General features: G+C 38.8%; 1 protein-coding gene across 2 annotated transcripts in view; it reads right to left on the reverse strand.

Annotated features, from left to right (window-relative positions):
• The window catches only part of PGM3 (phosphoglucomutase 3), a 29,200-nt gene that overhangs the window by 5,738 nt on the left and 4,121 nt on the right, over window positions 1–19,341 (reverse strand). For both annotated transcript variants that reach the window (XM_025381662.1, XM_025381661.1), the window contains 9 exons: window positions 18,470–18,654; window positions 16,863–16,930; window positions 12,748–12,881; window positions 11,642–11,837; window positions 9,420–9,577; window positions 8,373–8,456; window positions 5,553–5,651; window positions 3,957–4,070; window positions 1,576–1,698 (listed from right to left, as the gene is read on the reverse strand). In XM_025381662.1, coding sequence (XP_025237447.1) covers window positions 1,576–1,698; window positions 3,957–4,070; window positions 5,553–5,651; window positions 8,373–8,456; window positions 9,420–9,577; window positions 11,642–11,837; window positions 12,748–12,881; window positions 16,863–16,930; window positions 18,470–18,615 — 1,122 coding nt within the window. In that variant the 5' untranslated portion in view covers window positions 18,616–18,654. The remainder of the gene's footprint in view (window positions 1–1,575; window positions 1,699–3,956; window positions 4,071–5,552; window positions 5,652–8,372; window positions 8,457–9,419; window positions 9,578–11,641; window positions 11,838–12,747; window positions 12,882–16,862; window positions 16,931–18,469; window positions 18,655–19,341) is intronic.

Consider the following 19,341-nt stretch of genomic DNA (forward strand, 5'->3'; position numbering starts at 1 on the left):
ATTTGTACAACTCTTCTTTTTCTTCAATCTATAAAGAATTACCTTTGACAAAAAATATTTCCACAAATGCTTAGAGTTACCACTAAGATAATGGCCAGTAAATACGACATGACTTTAAGTCCCATATCACACATAAAAACAGGATAAGTGGTAGCCCATTATATAAGAAGGCCGATAAGAATCTCTTAAAATATGCCAAAAATAATCAGAACAATCAACAGCCATTTTTTAGTACCTCCAATTGTCTTTCACAGATTCTGTTGGTGAATGTGTAAACTGACATAAACATGTACAGAAATCAGTGAGCAATTTATCTGAATTCTCTCCCTCAGGAAGTATTCTGTGAACTAAACATAATGCAGAGTAAGTACTTTCACTTGAAATGACAGGGGAGGCCGGGCGCGGTGGCTCAAGCCTGTAATCCCAGCACTTTGGGAGGCCGAGATGGGCGGATCACGAGGTCAGGAGATCGAGACCATCCTGGCTAACACGTTGAAACCCCGTCTCTACTCAAAAAAACACAGAAAACTAGCCGGACGATGTGGCGGGCACCTGTAGTACCAGCTACTCGGGAGGCTGAGGCAGGAGAATGGCGTAAACCCAGGAGGCGGAGCTTGCAGTGAGCTGAGATCCGGCCACTGCACTCCAGCCTGGGCGACAGAGCCAGACTCTGTCTCAAAAAAAAAAAAAAAAAAGACAGGGGATCTGAGTTTCGCTTCAAAATAATGTTGGGGCCAGGCGCAGTGGCTCACACCTGTAATCCTAGCACTTTGGGAGGCCAAGGGAAAAGGATCAGTCAAGCTCAGGAGTTCGAGACCAGCCTGGGCAACACAGTGAGACCTCGTCTCTAAATAAAATACCCAAAAGAGTATTGGGAGGGGGTATGGAGAATGTATAGGGCAATAACTGAAATCTGCTGAAGCTGGGTACACAAAGTTCATTATGTTGTTTCTCTACATTTATATCTGTTTTTAATTCTCCATAATAAAATCTCTTTAAAAATGTGATGCAGTCATTCATATTATTTAATATATAATAAAGTTGGAAACCAAATACTTCTCAAACAATAGAATGTTAAGTAAATGAACTTAGTTACTCTATAATTTTTTTCAGCTGTAAGATAATACCGTTAGATATCATAAGACCTTCTTTTTTTTGAGATAGCATCTCACTCTGTCGCCAGGCCGGAGTACAATGGCATGATCTCGGCTCACTGCAACCTCCACCTCCCGGGTTCAAGTGATTCTCCTGCCTCAGCCTCCTGAGTAGCTGGAACTACAGGTGTGCGCCATCACGCCCAGCTAATTTTTGTATTTTTAGTAGAGACAGGGTTTCACCATGTTGTCCAGGCTGGTCTCAATCCCTTGACCTCATGATCTGCCCACCTTGGCGTCCCAAAGTGCTGGGATTTCAGGCATGAGCCACTGCACCCGGCCCACAAGGCCTTATTTTCTGTGTATCATGTGTGTATGTATAGAATGAAATAGGAAACATTTGTCAGTGAGACATAGAATTGGTATAATAGGTTTTACTTAGCTAATATTCAAAAAAGTTATTTTAAAGTTTCTCTCACACCTGAACTTTAAGTTGTCTGTTTGGAAGATCTGTATAGAGAGCATCCCACTGTTGCACAGTCAAGCCCTTCAGAGCCAAGATTGCCTCAATCACCAGCATGTCAGAAATAGCATCACCAGCTGCCTGCAAAATGGGGAAACAAATGGAAGAAACCACTTAACACAAGCAAATCTTGGAAATGGATGTTTTTCTTAGAAAACCAATCACAGTACAGGTTGAACATCCTTAATCTGAAACATGTTGAGGGCCAAAATAACGTCACAAGTGAAAAATTCCACACCTGGCCTTCTGTGATAGGTCAGTCATGTGGGTATACAACTGCCAGGTGTGGTGGCACACACCTACAGTCCCAGCTACTCAGGAGGCTGAGATGGGATGATTACTTGAAGCTAGGAGTTTGAGGCTGCAGCGTGCTGTGATAATGCCTGTGAACATCCAGTGCACTCCAGCCTGGGCAACACAGCAAGACCTTGTCTCTTAATAAAAAAACAAATGCACTCCTGACCTCACTGTCAGGAATTCAAAACCAGCCTGGCCAACACAGTAAAACTCCATCTCTACTAAAAATATAAAAATTAGCAAGGTGTGGTAGTGGGCACCTGTAATCCCAGCTACTCAGGAGGCTGAGGAAGAACTGCTTGAGCCCGGGAGGCAGAGGTTGCAGTGAGCCAAGACTGCGCCACTACACTCCAGCGTGGGCAATAAAGCAAGACTCCATCTCAAAATAAAACAAAAAACCCCACTAAAGGCAGGCCCACAGTTCATTCAGCATCCCCAAGGGAAAAAGACTCTTTCAGCCTCCTTCAGCTATGATATATCGTTTCCATGCATGCCAGATATGTATCATATTTTTTACTATTAAATACTTGTGTGTGAATAAGTATAAAAAATGTTGCTTATTGACAGCATATAAATTCAGAGTCAGGAATGATGGTGATGCCAAACAACCACAGATTGTGCAATGGATGGCTGAGAGTGACACCTTTGCTTTCTGATGGTTCAGTAGACACAAACTTTGTTTCATGCACTAAATTTGCAGTATTCTATAAAACCTTTAATCGTATGTAACATATATGAAACAAAAGAATTTAGTGTTTTCGACTTGAGTGCCACACCCAAGATGTCACATTATATATATGCAAATATCCCAAAATCCAGTGAATCTGGAACCCAAAACACTTCTAGTCCCAAGCATTTTGGATAAGAGATACTCAGCCTATATCCTATGCTTTCTCACATGCAGCATGATTAACTGAAGTGTTTTTGTGGATGGATAAATATGAACAATGAGATGGAGATCTCCATGGAAGACAATGAAAGGTGTAACACAGAATACTGAAACTAGCTCTTGAGAAACTTGCCTTTAGTACTCCTTATCTATAAAATGAAATTAGACTGGATAACTCTAAGGCTCAGCCTAACATTCCATCACTCATTTTTCTTTATAATTACATCCCTTTTGAGATATTACCCCACAATGATAGAAAGCATCAAGATAAAATGGAGAAATATGAGCTTCGGTATAAGATATGACTGAAGACAGATCTCTGTTTCTTCACTTATAAAAGGGAATTACAGTAACACCTCTCCCTGTGTTACTGCAAGGATTACACAGTAAGGTATATAAAGTGTCCAATGTGTGCAAGACAGTCAAATAACTGAATCGCTTTCCTCTACCCTGAGTACTGCTTTTCCACTGCCAAACGACACTCCAACCCCAATCCCAACTAACCCACATGTATGTCCTTTGTCAATGAGACAACTAGTTATTTTTTTTTTTCTTTTTGTCTGTCGCCCAGGCTGGAATGCAGTGGCACGATCTCGGCTCACTGCAAGCTCTGTCTCCCGGGTTCATGCCATTCTCCTGCCTCAGCCTCCAGAGTAGTTGGGACTACAGGTGCCCACCACCATGCCCAGCTAATTGTATTTTTAGTAGAGACGAAATAGTCACCCTGTTAGCCAGGATGGTCTCGATCTCCTGACTTCCTAATCTGCCGCCTCGGTCTCCCAAAGTGCCGGGATTACAGGCATGAGCCACCGCACCTGGCCTGACAACCAGTTATTTTTACTTAATTTCCTCAAGGTTTGGTTAAAAAAAAATAATAATATGTATGTATACACTGAGTAGCTGAATCTGTGATCCTACGTAGAAGCTACTCAATATACTTGAAATTTCCCATCATAAGATGTAGGGGAAGGGAAGCATATTAAAAAATGTTCTGTCATTCCATTTCATTATAAATCTCAACTGAATATACCACTATTGCAAGGAAGCCACCAGGCCAGGACGTCTCTAATTTTGTATGCACCCACACTCTGTTCTATCCATCTTCTGAATAAAGTAAAGGTAACCAAGAGTCCACTGCCCCATCAGTTCTGACCTGGTTAAACAAGTCAATAATGTTTTCAAGCATCTTAGCAGCTTTTCTTTTCTTATCTTCCAGTTGTTCTGCTGATTGTTTTATCTTCATTTCAACAGCTGTACTAAACAGTGCCTGCAGCAAAAGCATATAAAATCAGTCTCAAAACACTATCCAAAACCTAGTCATAAATACTATTATTCTAGCTAACCCACTTTTCCCTCCTTGTCAATCTGGAGAAACTGAGGGGAAAAATAGTGGCAGCCTTAAAATGTATGAAATTAATGTAAGATCACATTAAAACCCAGAGGATAGTACTAGGGGAAAAATTTTATTTGTGGATTATATAACTGGCTATAAAAATTTAAACATCTGATTACAAAGAAAACACCACCTTGACAAGAGGCGAACACACACAATAAGTTCATGTTTTCCCTTCAACCAGCTAAGTCATTTCTGTGCAACCAGGTTACTTAGAGCCTGTCTGTATCCTTTATACTTTGAAGGAAATAATTCATTGCGACTAGTACAGTTTTATTCTAAAACTTAAGGGTATGAGCTAGGCAAAATTAAGAGTTCCTAGTATTTATCAAAATATGGCAAATAATATGATGGATAGTCATTACAATATATAATTCATCATGCTCCTCAAGAGTCTTACCTCATTTGGAAATACCTTACCCATCTTTTTTATTGCCTTCTAGAGGCCTAATACTGAGCAAGATTAGCATACTATGCTCAACTACTTGATGAAATACATTTTTCTTGATAAAATAAGGCACAGGCTAGTCACCTGTTTTTGTGAAGTTTTAATGGAACACAACCACACCCATTCATTTAAGCTAGATCAGCAGAGTTGAGCAGCTGTAACAGAGACCTTATGGCCTGAAAATCCAAAAATATTTACTGTCTACCCTTTAGAAAATAATTTACCAACTTCTCCATTAGATCACTAAAGTTATATCTTAATTGCATTTTGCAGGAACTTATTTTTCCCCTTTTTATATTTATGCCCTCTAAAAGCCAATTTAAATTAATGAGGAAAATTATTCGGCTTAGATTCAAATGTTCTGATAGCCACCTCAAGTGCATTCATTAAATGAGGTGAGTATAAAAACATTTTTAAAATATTCTGAAATTATGAATCTACAAAAAACGATACACTTTAAAATGTAATTTTATGTAAAATATAAATTGAAACATTTTATATGCCTATCACTAGTTACCTTAAATTCATTTTCATTTCTTATTAATTATCAACTTTCCAACACTTTGCAATTCACCATAGCGACTGAATTTTTCTTTTCCTCTCCTATGACCAGCCGAAAAGTGCATAGACAACATGCTTATAACAAAATTAAGAACTGTAAAGTTAAAAAAAAAAAAACTATTCAAAACACCTTAGTGTATCTCTTCACATTGAAAGAAGAATCATTACCAAGTAAAAGAGTATCACAGTTTCATAATACATCAATATATGAGATAACCAAAGGATCTTTTTGTCACATCCAATTATTTCAACAAAGTACAATATTACCTATTATTACCTCCCAGATACAGAAATCTCATTATAAAGAAAAGTGCCACCTAAGGCCAACTGTAATTAAGAGAACTTACAGTGCCATGCCCATTTGCTTCAAAATAAACTCCAATGTCAAACTCTTGAGCCTTGTGGTGCAAATGTTTTACACCAGTCTTAGTGCAATAGACAGGTACCTATAACACATGTATTTAAAGAAATACAGCAATTACTCAGATGTCAAATGTTCCCTGCATACCGAGTATCCCAGAGACACAAAGGGGATCAAAACATACTGGGGCCGAGTCCAGTGAGGAAGACGATTAAGCATTAAAATACAAAATGGTATGTATACAATGGGAGTGTGAACACACTCTGGAAGCACGTGTCCAGGGGTAAAGCACGGTGAGAGAGATGAGGGTCTCCTTATAAGACACGAAAGATTACAAGTGGGGGCGTGACATGACCTAACAGTTTTAGAAAGCTGTTTAGCTACAGTGTGGAGAATAGCTTAGAGCAGAATTGCAAGTTTTTTCTGTAACAGGCCAGACAGTAAGTATTTTAGGCTTTGCAGGCCATATGGTCTCTGTCACAATTATTCTGCCATTACAGTGCAAAAGCAGCCACAGACCATACATAAACAAATCAACATAGCTCTATTCCAATAAAACTTCGTTTACAAACAGCGGCAAGTTCAATGAGAAGGTTAAGAAATGGAATCAGGAGGCTTCTAGGACTAATCCCAGTAAGAAATAGTGGCTGGATCAGCAACAGTGAATAGGGAAAGTCAAGAATGGATGGATCTGAGGGAGCTTTAAGAATGGTTAAGGAAAGACTGATAGTAGAAAAACTGCAAAAGAAAGATCAGCATTCGATTGGATGTAGGAGACCTCAGGAATGGCAAGAGCTAAAAATATTTCATCTGGAAGACAGTGAGTTGAGAAGTAACAGTTTCTTAAACTAGGTTATTTTATCTGTAATAAATGTTTAAGACAGAAAATGAAAATACTAAAGCAATAACCCAAGTACTGTGAAATAACCCAATCCCTGTGACAGGCAGGCAAATGGGTCCCAGATGGAATCCCTTGAATGAGCTTATTATAACCATACATTAAAATCAGGTCATAAACTAGCAGCCTCAAGATATATTTCGTTTTGCTCAGCCACTGTTTCTTTTTTAGGCTTTTTTCCTGGTATACATGTAAATTTTCAGTCAGACACTGTTTCTTTTTTAAAAAGTTGGAAATTCACATGAAAATTCAGATTTCCTGCTTCTCTTGAAGTGTGTGACTACAGTTGACATCATCTGGCACACTTCCCTGTTTTTAGCCACCTGCTGCCCTCATTCACTTTACCTGTCCAAATTCTGCAGGAATCTGACTTTATAATTCCTGCTTTCTAGAGAATGGAAAGGTAACTAAAAGTAGTATAAATGCCAGAACTTGAAACGAGGTACAAAAAAGTTGGAGAACTGCTCGTTAATGAGAAAATATAGGCAAACAGGCTTCCAGTTTTGTCCATGAACCCTGGTAACTCTCCGATCAAGCAGTGTGGTGCCAAGGGTGGTCATCTGGTGGACACCAGAGAAATAATTAGAAACAGAAATCTCCCACCACTCCAGAAAACCTCTCCAAAAAAAAAGGGCAAGAAACAGTTTTATTACTGAATAAGTATTAAGCCAAACTGATGTTCAATCACAAGCTAATTTGCTAAGAGATAGCAAAGATAAATGCTCACTCTTTAATATAACCAGCAGACACATTCCAATCCAATTTCCAAAGATAAAAGATGGCTAATGACAAAAATTCTCTCCTTGACCAAACTTTAGTCAGGCTCACCTAAGCCTGACTAGGCGTTGTCCTTAGGCTTGTCTTCCAATAGCCCGATTTTAATAAGAGTCATGCTAAGTGAGCTTAGCGAGAATCCCTCATCCTGATATATGACCACTCGGGACATCTGATCTGAGTTCTTATTCTCCACCATCCCCCAGATAGTATGTGACCGCGCTGGCCTACCTTCAGCAAAAGTCCTGTTAGATCAGTTTAGCCAAAATACCACCCACTTACCCTCATGTTTCCTCTCAGTAATTTTTCATCCACTGACCACCACCTGCCCCTACACACCCTGCTCCTTGGCTATAAAACCCCACTTTTCCTTACTATATTTGGAGTTGAGCCCAATCTTTCTCCTATCACTGCAAAACTCCATCACATTAGTCCCTGTACCTATCACAACAGTCCTGAATCAAGTCTGCTTTACCATTTTAACAAGTGTTATGAATTATTTTTTCTTTAACACTAGTCCTCAAACAGGAAAACTTGACAACACCATTTGTCACACATGTCTATCCTAAACTTACCTGGTAATAGGGATGGCCACCTGTGTTAACCGCCCTTCTCTAAGGGAGTAATAAAACTTTTCGTACCTCTGTGACAGGTAGATAGTTACAAATTGGACCCAAACACCTAAGTTAAACTCTCCTGCGACTGGGAGATAGGTGAGCTATCTTCCTTGATGTTTATATTTGAAGTTGGTGACTCTAGGACCTTAAACAAAAATATTCCTGAGCTGTAAAACTGGCTTATTAGGCCTTTAGAAAGATTTACATTCATTACAAAGGTGCAGAGAAAGAATTCACAAGTTTTCTAAAGGAAAACTCCAAGAAAAGGAAAGAAGTTTTCCTTTTTTCATCAAGGAAACTAAATTTTTTCTTATTTATTTCTCTTTACCTTTACATGAACAGCAGCTCAGCTTCATGCACTACAACATAATCACTTTTATGAAGGCAGTATCTTCCTCACAGAAACATGATACTAATTAAGAAGCTACCAGAAAACAAAAATGGTTCAATACCTTCATAACTTCAAGATACATGATATTAATTCACAAACTACCAGAAAACAAAAATGGTTCAATACCTTCATAACTTCTTCAAGATACCGTGTTGAACTTCCATTTGCATATGCAGTTTGTACAACACCAATATTCAAACTTTCTCCAATCTAGACAAAAACAGTAATACTTAACTTGCCATCAAAAGTATCGTCTACGAAAACAAATATAATGAGAGTTCTAAAGGCTAACAAAATTATCAGTCAGTTTAGTTGTGCCTTAGTTTATGCCATAAATGTCTGACTGAAAATTCACATGTATACCAGGAAAAAAGCCTAAAATACATTTGAGCACTATTTAAAGCAATTCTATGAGAAATCCTCTTTTAAGAAGCCTGTATCTCCTGATCTTCACCTCTTTAATTTTTTAAATAAAAGTATCTGGCCAGGCACAGTGGCTCATGCCTGTAATCCCAGCACTTTGGGAGGCCAAGGTGGGTGGATCAACTGAGGTCAAGAGTTCGAGACCAGCCTGGCCACCATAGTGAAACCCCATCTCTACTAAAAATACAAAAATTAGCCAGGTGTGGTGGCATGCACCTGTAATCCTAGCTACTTGGGAGGCTGAGGCAGAAGAATTGCTTGAGCCCAGGAGGCGGAGGTTGCAATGAGCCGAGATCGCGCCCCTGCACTCCAGCCTGGAAATTTCCAGTTATGTTGTGTACTTAAAGCTAGCCTGAGATTTATTTCTAATATAGCAAAATGAAACAAATCTCACATTACTAAGCTTATCATAATCAGTTAATATATCAGATGATGAGACTTCCTCTTAGAATTTAGGGCTTTTATGGAGTGACCACAGAACTCTCATCAAAGTTTCAATTATGATGGAAGCAAAACTTCCTAAAGCTTCAAATCACAAAACTCGGCCAGTATAAGGAAGAAAAGAGTACCTTCAAGTTCCAAAGCCTCAAATGTTCAAATGACTGGGTATTACCACTGCTCTTTTTTGAATTTTCTGCCCATTAATGTAAAGAATTTGTCATAAATTTTGCCTTTCTGACAAATAACAATAAAATATGGAACTATTTCACTAAGTCTTGTTTTAGAGGGTAGCCAATCCCCCAACCATACCTCCACCAGGAGCTCTTTAAGGAAACTGCTAATTAACGTTGCTATCTTGTCTCCATCTATGAGATGAAAGTGGCCATCTGCATCATGGTAGTAATAAACAATTCTGTCTGCATCTCCATCAAAAGAACAGCATCTTTCATTGGACTTAATTTCCATTCCTAGCACACAGGATAATTTACATGCATTTCAGTCTAAGAATTTATTATAAAGAGTTTTAGAATTTTCTCTTAAAATTATCCTCCTAAAAATCAATGTCTTAATCTTTAACTATAATCTTTAAATAGTACATAGTTTATTAGTGATTTTTACAGGTCAAATTCTTTCACTGCAAAGTGAAAAAAGGAGCATTCAAAACCTATGCTGAAATTTGCTATGCTACTATTATAAAATTCCATTTTATAAGCAGGTTGGTTTGGCTAGACAGGTATCCCATAAAATTTTTTTGAAAGCTACATTTCTGAATGTAATTTACCTAGCACCGTGATCTCCTTTACATAGAAAAAATAATCAGCACTAGATGAGGTATGTGCTTTAATTCTACAGAAATGATTTTTATTTGTTCATACCACCAATAAAAAGAAACACTGGTAATTAAGAGCAAAGAATTATAACTTTGAGAGATAACTGGCTTATGAAATTTACATAAAGTTGCTGAAATCTCAGCAATTGTAGCATCAAATTTATTAGAAAATTTGGCTATTCCTTAGCCATGACAGCAGCAGAGTGACAAATCCAACATGAGGCAACTAAGAAGTAAAAGGCTTTTGTCACGGATGGGATCATAAGATTGACGAAAGGACATGATGCAAGCTTCAGGAAAGCAAGGACTATGGTTTTGTTCATACTGTAGTCCCAAAGCCTAGAGCATAGAGAGTAAGAGCTCAGTATTTAATAAGTGGATAAATAAGTGGCAGAACTGAACTGTCAAGTAAATGTCAAAACAAGCAATTTAATGAAAAGGAGCTCAAATTGGTTGACTACACTGACATTTTAAATGCTTATTAAGTAAGGCATAATAACATGAATGAATGAGGCAACTGGATGATGAAGTCTGTAGAGTTCTAGAATGCATGTCCTATTTAAGGGGGGCAGCATCTATCTGACTGCAGTGGACTAATGCCATGTGTGAACATTTTCTGATTTTGGTAAAGAGATGCTAGAGATTCCAATATGTAAGAGAAGTCACGGAATTTTTAAACAGTGGCACACAGACAAACACATAAATGCAGCCAAACAAAACATAACTGCAAGTCAGGTTTGTCCTAAGCAAATAATGTAGGGTCTATAATGCAGATAAATCCAGAACACCTCTTACTACAACTAAAATCTGAAGAAAAGTTCCTCCTCCTACTCTGCACTGAGTGGAAAACACTGATTACTAACAACTGTATAAGCAGTTACATTCGCTTTCCATAGTATATCTAATTCAGACAAGGTATCTAATAATACTTACTATGCTACCCTCTAGATCTGATTCTCCAAAAGGGATCCCCAGACAAGCACCGTGAACAAAGCCTGCAAACTTGATAGAAATGCAAATTTCTAGGCCAGGCGCGGTGGCTCAAGCCTGTAATCCCAGCACTTTGGGAGGCCGAGACGGGCGGATCACGAGGTCAGGAGATCGAGACCATCCTGGCTAACACGGTGAAACCCCGTCTATACTAAAAAATACAAAAAACTACCCAGGCGCGGTGGCGGGCGCCTGTAGTCCCAGCTACTCGGGAGGCTAAGGCAGGAGAATGGCTAAACCCAGGAGGCGGAGCCTGCAGTGAGCTGAGATCCGGCCACTGCACTCCAGCCTGGGTGACAGAGCGAGACTCTGTCTCAAAAAAAAAAAAAAAAAAGCAAATTTCTATCATATGCAAATCCTATGCCAGACCTCCAGAAACTCAGAAGTGGAGCCCAGGAATCTGTGTGCTAAGAAGCCCTCAAAGTGATTCTGACGCATGCCAGTTTGAGAACCACTGCTCTAGAATGCCATTTCCTGACTTTGCTTTCCCCACCTGATTTCCTGTAGACTATGAGGAGTGGTGTCATTTACAGGCAGAGAGAGCAGACCATGTTTCAATTGCTCTGAGAATGGGAAGATTTCTCAGTGTCTAAATGTGGCAGAGCCAGGACTAGCTGCATGATTCTTAACTCACTTTACCACCTTCGTTTATAAGTGAGATTGGCCTCAAAGAGCATTAAAAACAAATTTTTACAGTGCTAGTATGACATACCCTGTGGAGGTTTCTGATGACTTTTCACAAAGTCAGCTCCACATAAATGATTGAGTTTCCCCTTGGACCCATCATTAAACAGCTGAACTGACAAGCCCTGTGAGAAGTAGTGTTCCATTTCCCTTAGCTTCAGGGCCCCTATGCCATTTGCACAGTCGACCTTAAGTGATCTGTATTCATCTCCACTGCAGGAAGCCTACAAAGGAAAAAGACACATGGAAGAAAAATTTCAAGTTATAAAAATAAATGTGAAATATAAAGCATATATACATATGTGCATATGTAAATATTCAGTTAACTCATCTATTTTAATTTTTATATTTTATCAATTATAATTAATTTTATCAATTTTTAAAATTATAAAACACTAAAGTAAAATTTAAAAACACCTGGAACAATAGAAGAGTTTCGCTGATTGAACAACTGATAGCATAGAGCTTTATTAAAATTTAGTCTCAATTAACAGGGTCCCTTAAAAGTAATATTACAAGGCAGCCATTCAAATGCAAGAATAAGCACACAGACAAATGGGCAGTAATGACATGTCATCCTTTTTATAGTAGTAACATCATCAGGCAGATTTGTTTTTTTTCTAATTGTCTCCTCTCCCAGCTATCCTCACCCCAAATTTTAAGTTCTATGAGAGCAAGGGCTTTTAGTTAATTGTGCCTGGTAAGGACATACACTCAGTATTTGTTGATCAAATGAATTATACTTCTCAAATCTCTCCACATTTAACAAGCCAATATACCTAGAAGAAAATCTCAATAGTAGATGCCTCAGGTATTAAGCCAATAGCACCTACATTAACTAAGATCAAATTCATCTGAATGAATACTTATGATAACCATCGTCAAGACCCCCACCATGTTTTCTTCCCCAAAGGATCTCAGAATGTACTACGTGCTTTGCCAAGTAAACACCAATGTAAGTTAGCAGGATACATAGACCAGAACCTTGAGCAGCCCTAGAGCAAAACAAAAAAGGAGATATGCAGCATTTTTGGAAAAGGAAGGAGGAGGTATGACAAAAAGATAATCTGTTCAGTAGACTATGTTACTTTATTCATTTGTTTGAACTCTAACCATGTTCAATAAACTTTTCACCTGTTTGGTGAGTTCCACAAAAGCCTTAGAGAGTTTCTGGTAGTAACCTTCTATAGTTGCCTTTCCATATCGGCCACCCGTGTTTCGACAGTACACCATGTAGTGCAGCTGGGGTGTTGTTAACAAGCCATAATCTGTCGTAGAAATACAAAAAGCAATTCACCACATTTCTTAACAAAGAGAAAAAAGTTTAAATGCATTCATACGTAGGAATTTCAGGGTGACAAATCCTTTTTTGTCATCTCAGACATCTTAGAAAACATAAAAATGATCTTAAAAAGAAATATAAATGACCATTAGTAGCCAAAAAAAAATCACTACATATAAACAGGTAATAATGTAAATATAAAGCAATATAGACAAGTAATAATTGAGTTCTGTTTCCAGTAACATTGCAAACTACATAATTCAGATGAATCGTCCTCCTGGAAACAACTAAAATGCTAGATAAAAGACAAAAATCTCCTTTTAAAAAGAACTACAGTGCTGACAAGTTACAGAATTATCAGGCCGAAACATACCTGAAGGCAAGAACTTCAAGATCTAAGCTAGTCTGGAAGTCAGTTTTGTTCTGAATTAATTCCTCTAAACTAGAAATTGAGCTACGGTTTTCAGAGCAAAAAAAGCCCACGGTGATCTAAGATGCAGAACCCAGTAGAAGACTCTCATGAAGCTGAAATCCCAAAGAACTATACCTTCAGTGTGAGGATGAGTCAGAAATTAATCACCCCATGTCACCACTCCCACAACAGTTATCTTAACACTAAGCAGGGAAGAGGGGAAAACCCATTCTTGAAGAGCTATTACCAAGCACAGGCCCTCGCATGAATATCCTGCCCAAATATACATAACCGCAGGAGTACAAAGGAACTTTGCCATGATTTTTTTTTTCTGAGATGGAGTTTCGCCGTATCGCTCAGGCTGGAGGGCACTGGCACAATCTCAGCTCACTACAACCTCTACCTCCCAGGCTCAAGGGATTCTCCTGCCTCAGCCTCCCAAGTAGCTGGGATTACAGGTGCCTACCACCACACCTGGCTAATTTTTGTATTTTTAGTACAGACAGGATTTCACCATGTTGGCCAGACTGGTCTCAAACTCCTGACCTCAAATGATCCACCCACCTCGGCCTCCCAAAATGCTGGGATTACAGGTGTGAGCCACCATGCCCGGCCTGTCATGAATCAATTTAAAGTGAACCCAGCCAGTGCCCCAGGTACCCAGCAGAAGCCAAAGACTAAATTTTACCAAAGGACTGTACTTTCATTGTAAACCTCAAAAACATCCCGTAATTTTCAAAAAAAAAAGAAAGAAAACCAGCTTACAGTTAAACATAGCTAACTTATAAGAAAAGCACCATGAGCAAAAAACAAAGAAAAATGGATAGCAAACTGGACCAGTAACCAATAAGTAAATATTCAGTGACTAAACCTGTCAGTTGGACCTGAACCTCAAACACAACAATTTGACTGGAGGCAAAAAGGAGTCACTTTAAATTCTTGAGCCCTGAAGTGATTTAATAGAAATGGTACCTTATGAAGGCAACCTTAGCTCTGGTATAATGATGAGATGGGAGGAGATGGAGAAGCTCAAAAAATGCAAATAAGAGCTTAGGTTAGCTTAATGAAAGTGTTTACTAGAGGAACCCATTATTCTAAAAGACATGCTAAAGGAAGAAACAAAATAATTTTATGACCAATATCAAAATTACCAAAGAAACATTTACTAAATGACTAGTTTATGTACCCAATGAAAAGGATTATCTATCCAACTCATCAACTCAGAAACCTAGAATGTGTTCTTCACAGTTCTGTTCTCCCCATATACCACAAAATCCTTTGAATGCAATACTAATTTTTCAAGAGTGGCCTAGCTGGTCTCTTTCCTTCTTACAACTCTCCTTTCCCTTCTCTCTAAGACAAACAGAGGGACTGGCTTAAATGAAAATGTGATCATATCACTCTCTTGCATAAAATCCTTCAATGGAGTCCCACTGCATCTGGAATAGAGCCCAGGTTCTTGCCATGACCTCCAAGGTTTCGTATGAATTAGCCCACCTTACCTCCCTACTCTTCTCCTAACCCCCATTCTCCCTACATTAACCTTTTTTCATTTCCTGAAATACACTAAGCTGAAGAGAGAAATGAAGGAAAGCTTTAAAAAATTACCCTCAACATTTTCTAGACTAAAACACTAGAAGAGTGATCGTTCTAGAGATAGAATGAAAATGCTGAAAAAGACAAGCATTCTGGGGATGACAGAAAGAATAGTTTGGGGCAAGGTGAACACGAGATAGAAGCAGGCCACCTAAGGGAGGACACCATTCAGACCAATGCTTTACAAATTGCAGGCCACAGCCTGCCAATGGGCCATGGAATTTACTGAGACACAAACCAGCATTTGTGCATTTTAAACAGATGATTGCATGTCATGTAGGAAGGAAGAGCATTGTTTATTCAAACTATTATTTCAGTTATACATACAAGCACACATTGACATGTCATGACACATAATGGGTTTCTTACTATGGGTTGTGATACACAGTGAAACAGAAACAGACTACTAGAGGGAGGTACACAGCAGGTAGTAAAACATGTTTGATGAATTAATAAATGAATGAGGCCAGGCACAGTAGCTCATGCCTGTAATCCCAGCACTTTGGGAGGCCAAGGTAGGCGGATCACAAGGTCAGAAGATCGAGACCAGTCTGGCCAACATGATGAAACCCCATCTCTACTTATACAAAAATTAGCCAGGTGTGGTGGCACATGCCTGTAATCCCAGCTACTCAGGAGGCTGAGGCAGGAGAATCACTTGAACCAGGGAGTCAGACGTTGCAGTGAGCTGAGATAGAGCCACTGCACTCCAGCCTGGCGACAGAGTGAGACTCCATCTCAAACAATAAATAAATAAATAAATAAGGTAGCTCAAGCTATAGCAGTAGAGATAATCATTCAGAAATCATGCAGAATGAAAGAAAGTCCCGAGGAATGTCCTCCCCGAAAGAGACAGAAGAGGAGCCAACAGAGAAGACCAATATGGAATAGTGGCCAAGTAGAAGCTCAAAGAAAGAGCTTTAACATTATGGAAAGCTACAAAGACTTCAACTGTAAGAACTTTAAAGCATAAATTATTAAAATTATTTTTAGATCACAGCCCCCTCTGAGTATCTGAGCAGAGGTACTTGTACACTCCCAGGGAAAGCGCTTCTGCGGACAACACTCTGTACATCGTATCATGAGATCCACAGGTCCTCTGCAGCAGTCCCAGACATGCCACAGAGGTCCCTGGTTAAGAATCCCTACTTTACAATATCCACAAGATTTGGCAATAACAATGCAGATGGATGCCAGGGGTGGGCTGGGGAGACATTTATTTCACGGAGAGGTAAGGATAGAGACTCACCTGCAGAAGGCTGAAGAATGACAGAAGAGGAGAAAACAGACAAGGTAAGCAGAGCAAGCCCTCAACAGAGGCCAGACTGACTGTGCAGGAAGGGAACACAGTCAGAACTCAGTCAAAGGAGGTTTCAAAGGTCAAGAGTGGATGTTTGTTTTAATGAGAAAGATCTCACACCAGGAAAATATTCACCTCAAAACATAGTGGAGGCAGTGCCTTCACAATAGACAAAGTGTGAGAAGGGGATCCTAGTGTGTTGTTTCATTTAATTCTCTGTCATTTGATATAACATAAAGAACTACCTGTCAAAGATATTGCCCATCACTACTTGACAGGTAACAGCTGATTTCACAGGAGACCAGCTATTAGTGAAAACCTAATATTGACAAAGCTCCCCAGAATGATCATCTTCAAGTACTTAAAAAGGTTTTTATTTGAGGAAATTCAGCCTTACCAAAGTGAAGGAAGTTGTATTTGTTCAGAATTTCCCACCTATAATCTCCTATAGTACTGCCATAGGTAAAACAAAACATGCCTGCCCAGAAACGACCTGGAAGATTATTTTTAAAGTTAGTATTTTTGTATCCAGGAGTTCATTTTTTAAATATTTTTTTGTTCATCTGTATTTTCACAATTTTCTAAATAAATATACATTACTTTTGTAAATAGAAGTTTTTTAAAGATTGTTTAATTTCCAACTCAGGATAACTACATACCATGGAATTGACCTCCCAGAACAGTCACACCATCTATTACGGATTGTGAAAGTTTCTCACTGCTGGGCCTAGGAAAGAAAAGGAAGAAAATAATATATCCCATCCGGAAACTGGCAGGGTTGCTGGTTCTGCAAGCAAATGCCAAAATTACATGTCACAAATTTCAAAATAATAAGTTCCTTGTATCTGAACTGAAAGCTATAAACTCTGAAGATACTGGTAAATTAGAAGCATTTTCCAATAACCTTTCGCAATTTAGTTCTTGGAAAAATTTTGGCTTTTAAATGAATTTATAAAATAAAGGACACTCTTAACCACACCATACCCAAATACCTTTTCAAGTTTGACTATAGCAACATGTCTGAACTCTAAGAACAGTAACAATAAACATGGAATATACACAGTATGTATAAGACAGTTCTTGTATTAAGCCACCAAGGATAAAGAACCTGTTTTCCATTTTGTAAAGTCAGAACAAATTATCTATCTGAAAATAAAACAGATTAAAAAACTGCCTTGGCCAGACACAGTGACTCACACCTGTGATACCAGCACTTTGGGAGGCCGAGGTGGGTGCATCACGAGATCGAGACCATCCTGGTCAACATGGTGAAACGCCATCTCTACTAAAAAATACAAAAATTAGCTGGGTGTGGTGGCACACGCCTGTGGTCCCAGGTACTTGGGAGGCTGAGGCAGGAGAATCACTTGACCTCGGCAGGTGGAGGGTGCAATGAACCAAGATTGTGCCACTGCACTCCAGCCTGGTGACAGAACAAGACTCCATGTCAAAAAAAATTAAAAAAAAAAAAAACTGCCTTGTGGGAAAAGATGTTTTATCACTTAGATTAGTTAATAGTTAAGAACCAAATACATGTGGGATGGCTTTACTGTGGTGGGATAACGTACTTCAGAACATAAGTTACTTGGCTATTTCTGCTACTATCATCGGTATCTGGAAAACCCTCTGGTAACACAACAGAGGGTAAGAAAAACCAGTCCAGGTATTGGAGACTGAGTAGAAATTTCCTTTTGAAAGAATCTCAGGTTAAAATCAGATCTTATGCAAAAGGAAATGCTACTGTTGCAAAGTATACTTTTCATCTAATATTTTACAAAAATACATTTTTGTTAAGGAAGGCAAAAGCTGCGAAATAATAATTATACTTTTCAGTGAGCTCCAGCATGGAAAAATCATATAAATATTTGAAACAATAGTAACACAGATTACAAAGTAAATCTTTAAAAATAATGAGTTCAAATCATGTGTTATGACTCTGTAGGGAAGAAAAAAAACCTACAGAGGGAGTGGGAGACATTTATTCAGTGCTTCTCTTGTGTCAGGAAGTATTTTCCATATATTATTCTGCAGCTTGGGTTTTGGAGTAGGGTTTCAAACCAGAGTCAGACTCCAAACCCCAAGCTGCAGTTGTGACTTAGCTACCACATCCTACTAAAAAGGTCATGCAGGTAGACATGCAACTCAGGGTAGTTCCACTTTACTTCTTTCCATTTGTCTTGGATTAAAACTGATACAATCGTTTATATCACGTTCCCAAAGCTTTTTTTTTTTTTTTTTTTTTTTAACCAGTAACTCTTATCATCACCTGGTATCTCTACCAATAACTACAAAGGCATCTTGTTGCAGATTCACAGCTTCTTTCTCGCTGATGTCAATAAGCACTCTCTGCATATCTTGTTCCTCAGCGTTTGCTAAACAGGTGGCATGTTCCTCCCAGGATGGTGCCAACATTTCACCCAAAGGATCAACCAATTTTACACCATTGTCTTCCTTAAAAGAAAAACAAACAAGCAATCTGTGCATACTCATGAGGCTGAGTTGAGAGTAGAATGCAAAAGCTGTTTCCCTTCAACCAAAGACAGTGATGGCTGAGCAGCTTCAACAATAAACACCAAATATTAATACTGATATTTCATGTATCTATTACCTCATTAAATCCTCATGACACACATAAATCAATTAAACTAATAATCCTATTTTTAGTCCAATCTTACTTTGAGAAAACTGAGCTTCAGAGAGGTTAGGTAATTTGCTTATGACCATACAGCTAATAAATGTCAGTACTGATTAAAACAAGCAAGTCTATCCGACTCGCCTAAAAACACTATGCCACACTAGCCTTTGTAAAAGGCTGTGATCTGTGCATTCACTATCAATAAACTGACTAGGGCACAAGTGGAGCAGAATAAGGGCACACAGAGATCCTTCTCACTATGACTTGGAACTCCAAGAACACACTAGCCAGCTTGTCAACCAGCAGGTGGGACAGAAAGTGAAAACTGCCTCCCAACACTGTTCTGCTCAAATTCCTAGAAAGAAAATGTAGTTCACAGTGAATGTCACCTGAAAGAAACGAGAATCATTTTGAGAATGCCTCTGGAACTAGCAATAAATGTGGGGCTTTTCCTAGAAGTCGATCGGTCAATCAATTATGGTGATTTACATATTTAGACATTT

The sequence above is a fragment of the Theropithecus gelada genome, chromosome 4 (genome assembly GCF_003255815.1).
Source record: "Theropithecus gelada isolate Dixy chromosome 4, Tgel_1.0, whole genome shotgun sequence".
Taxonomy (NCBI): domain Eukaryota; kingdom Metazoa; phylum Chordata; class Mammalia; order Primates; family Cercopithecidae; genus Theropithecus; species Theropithecus gelada.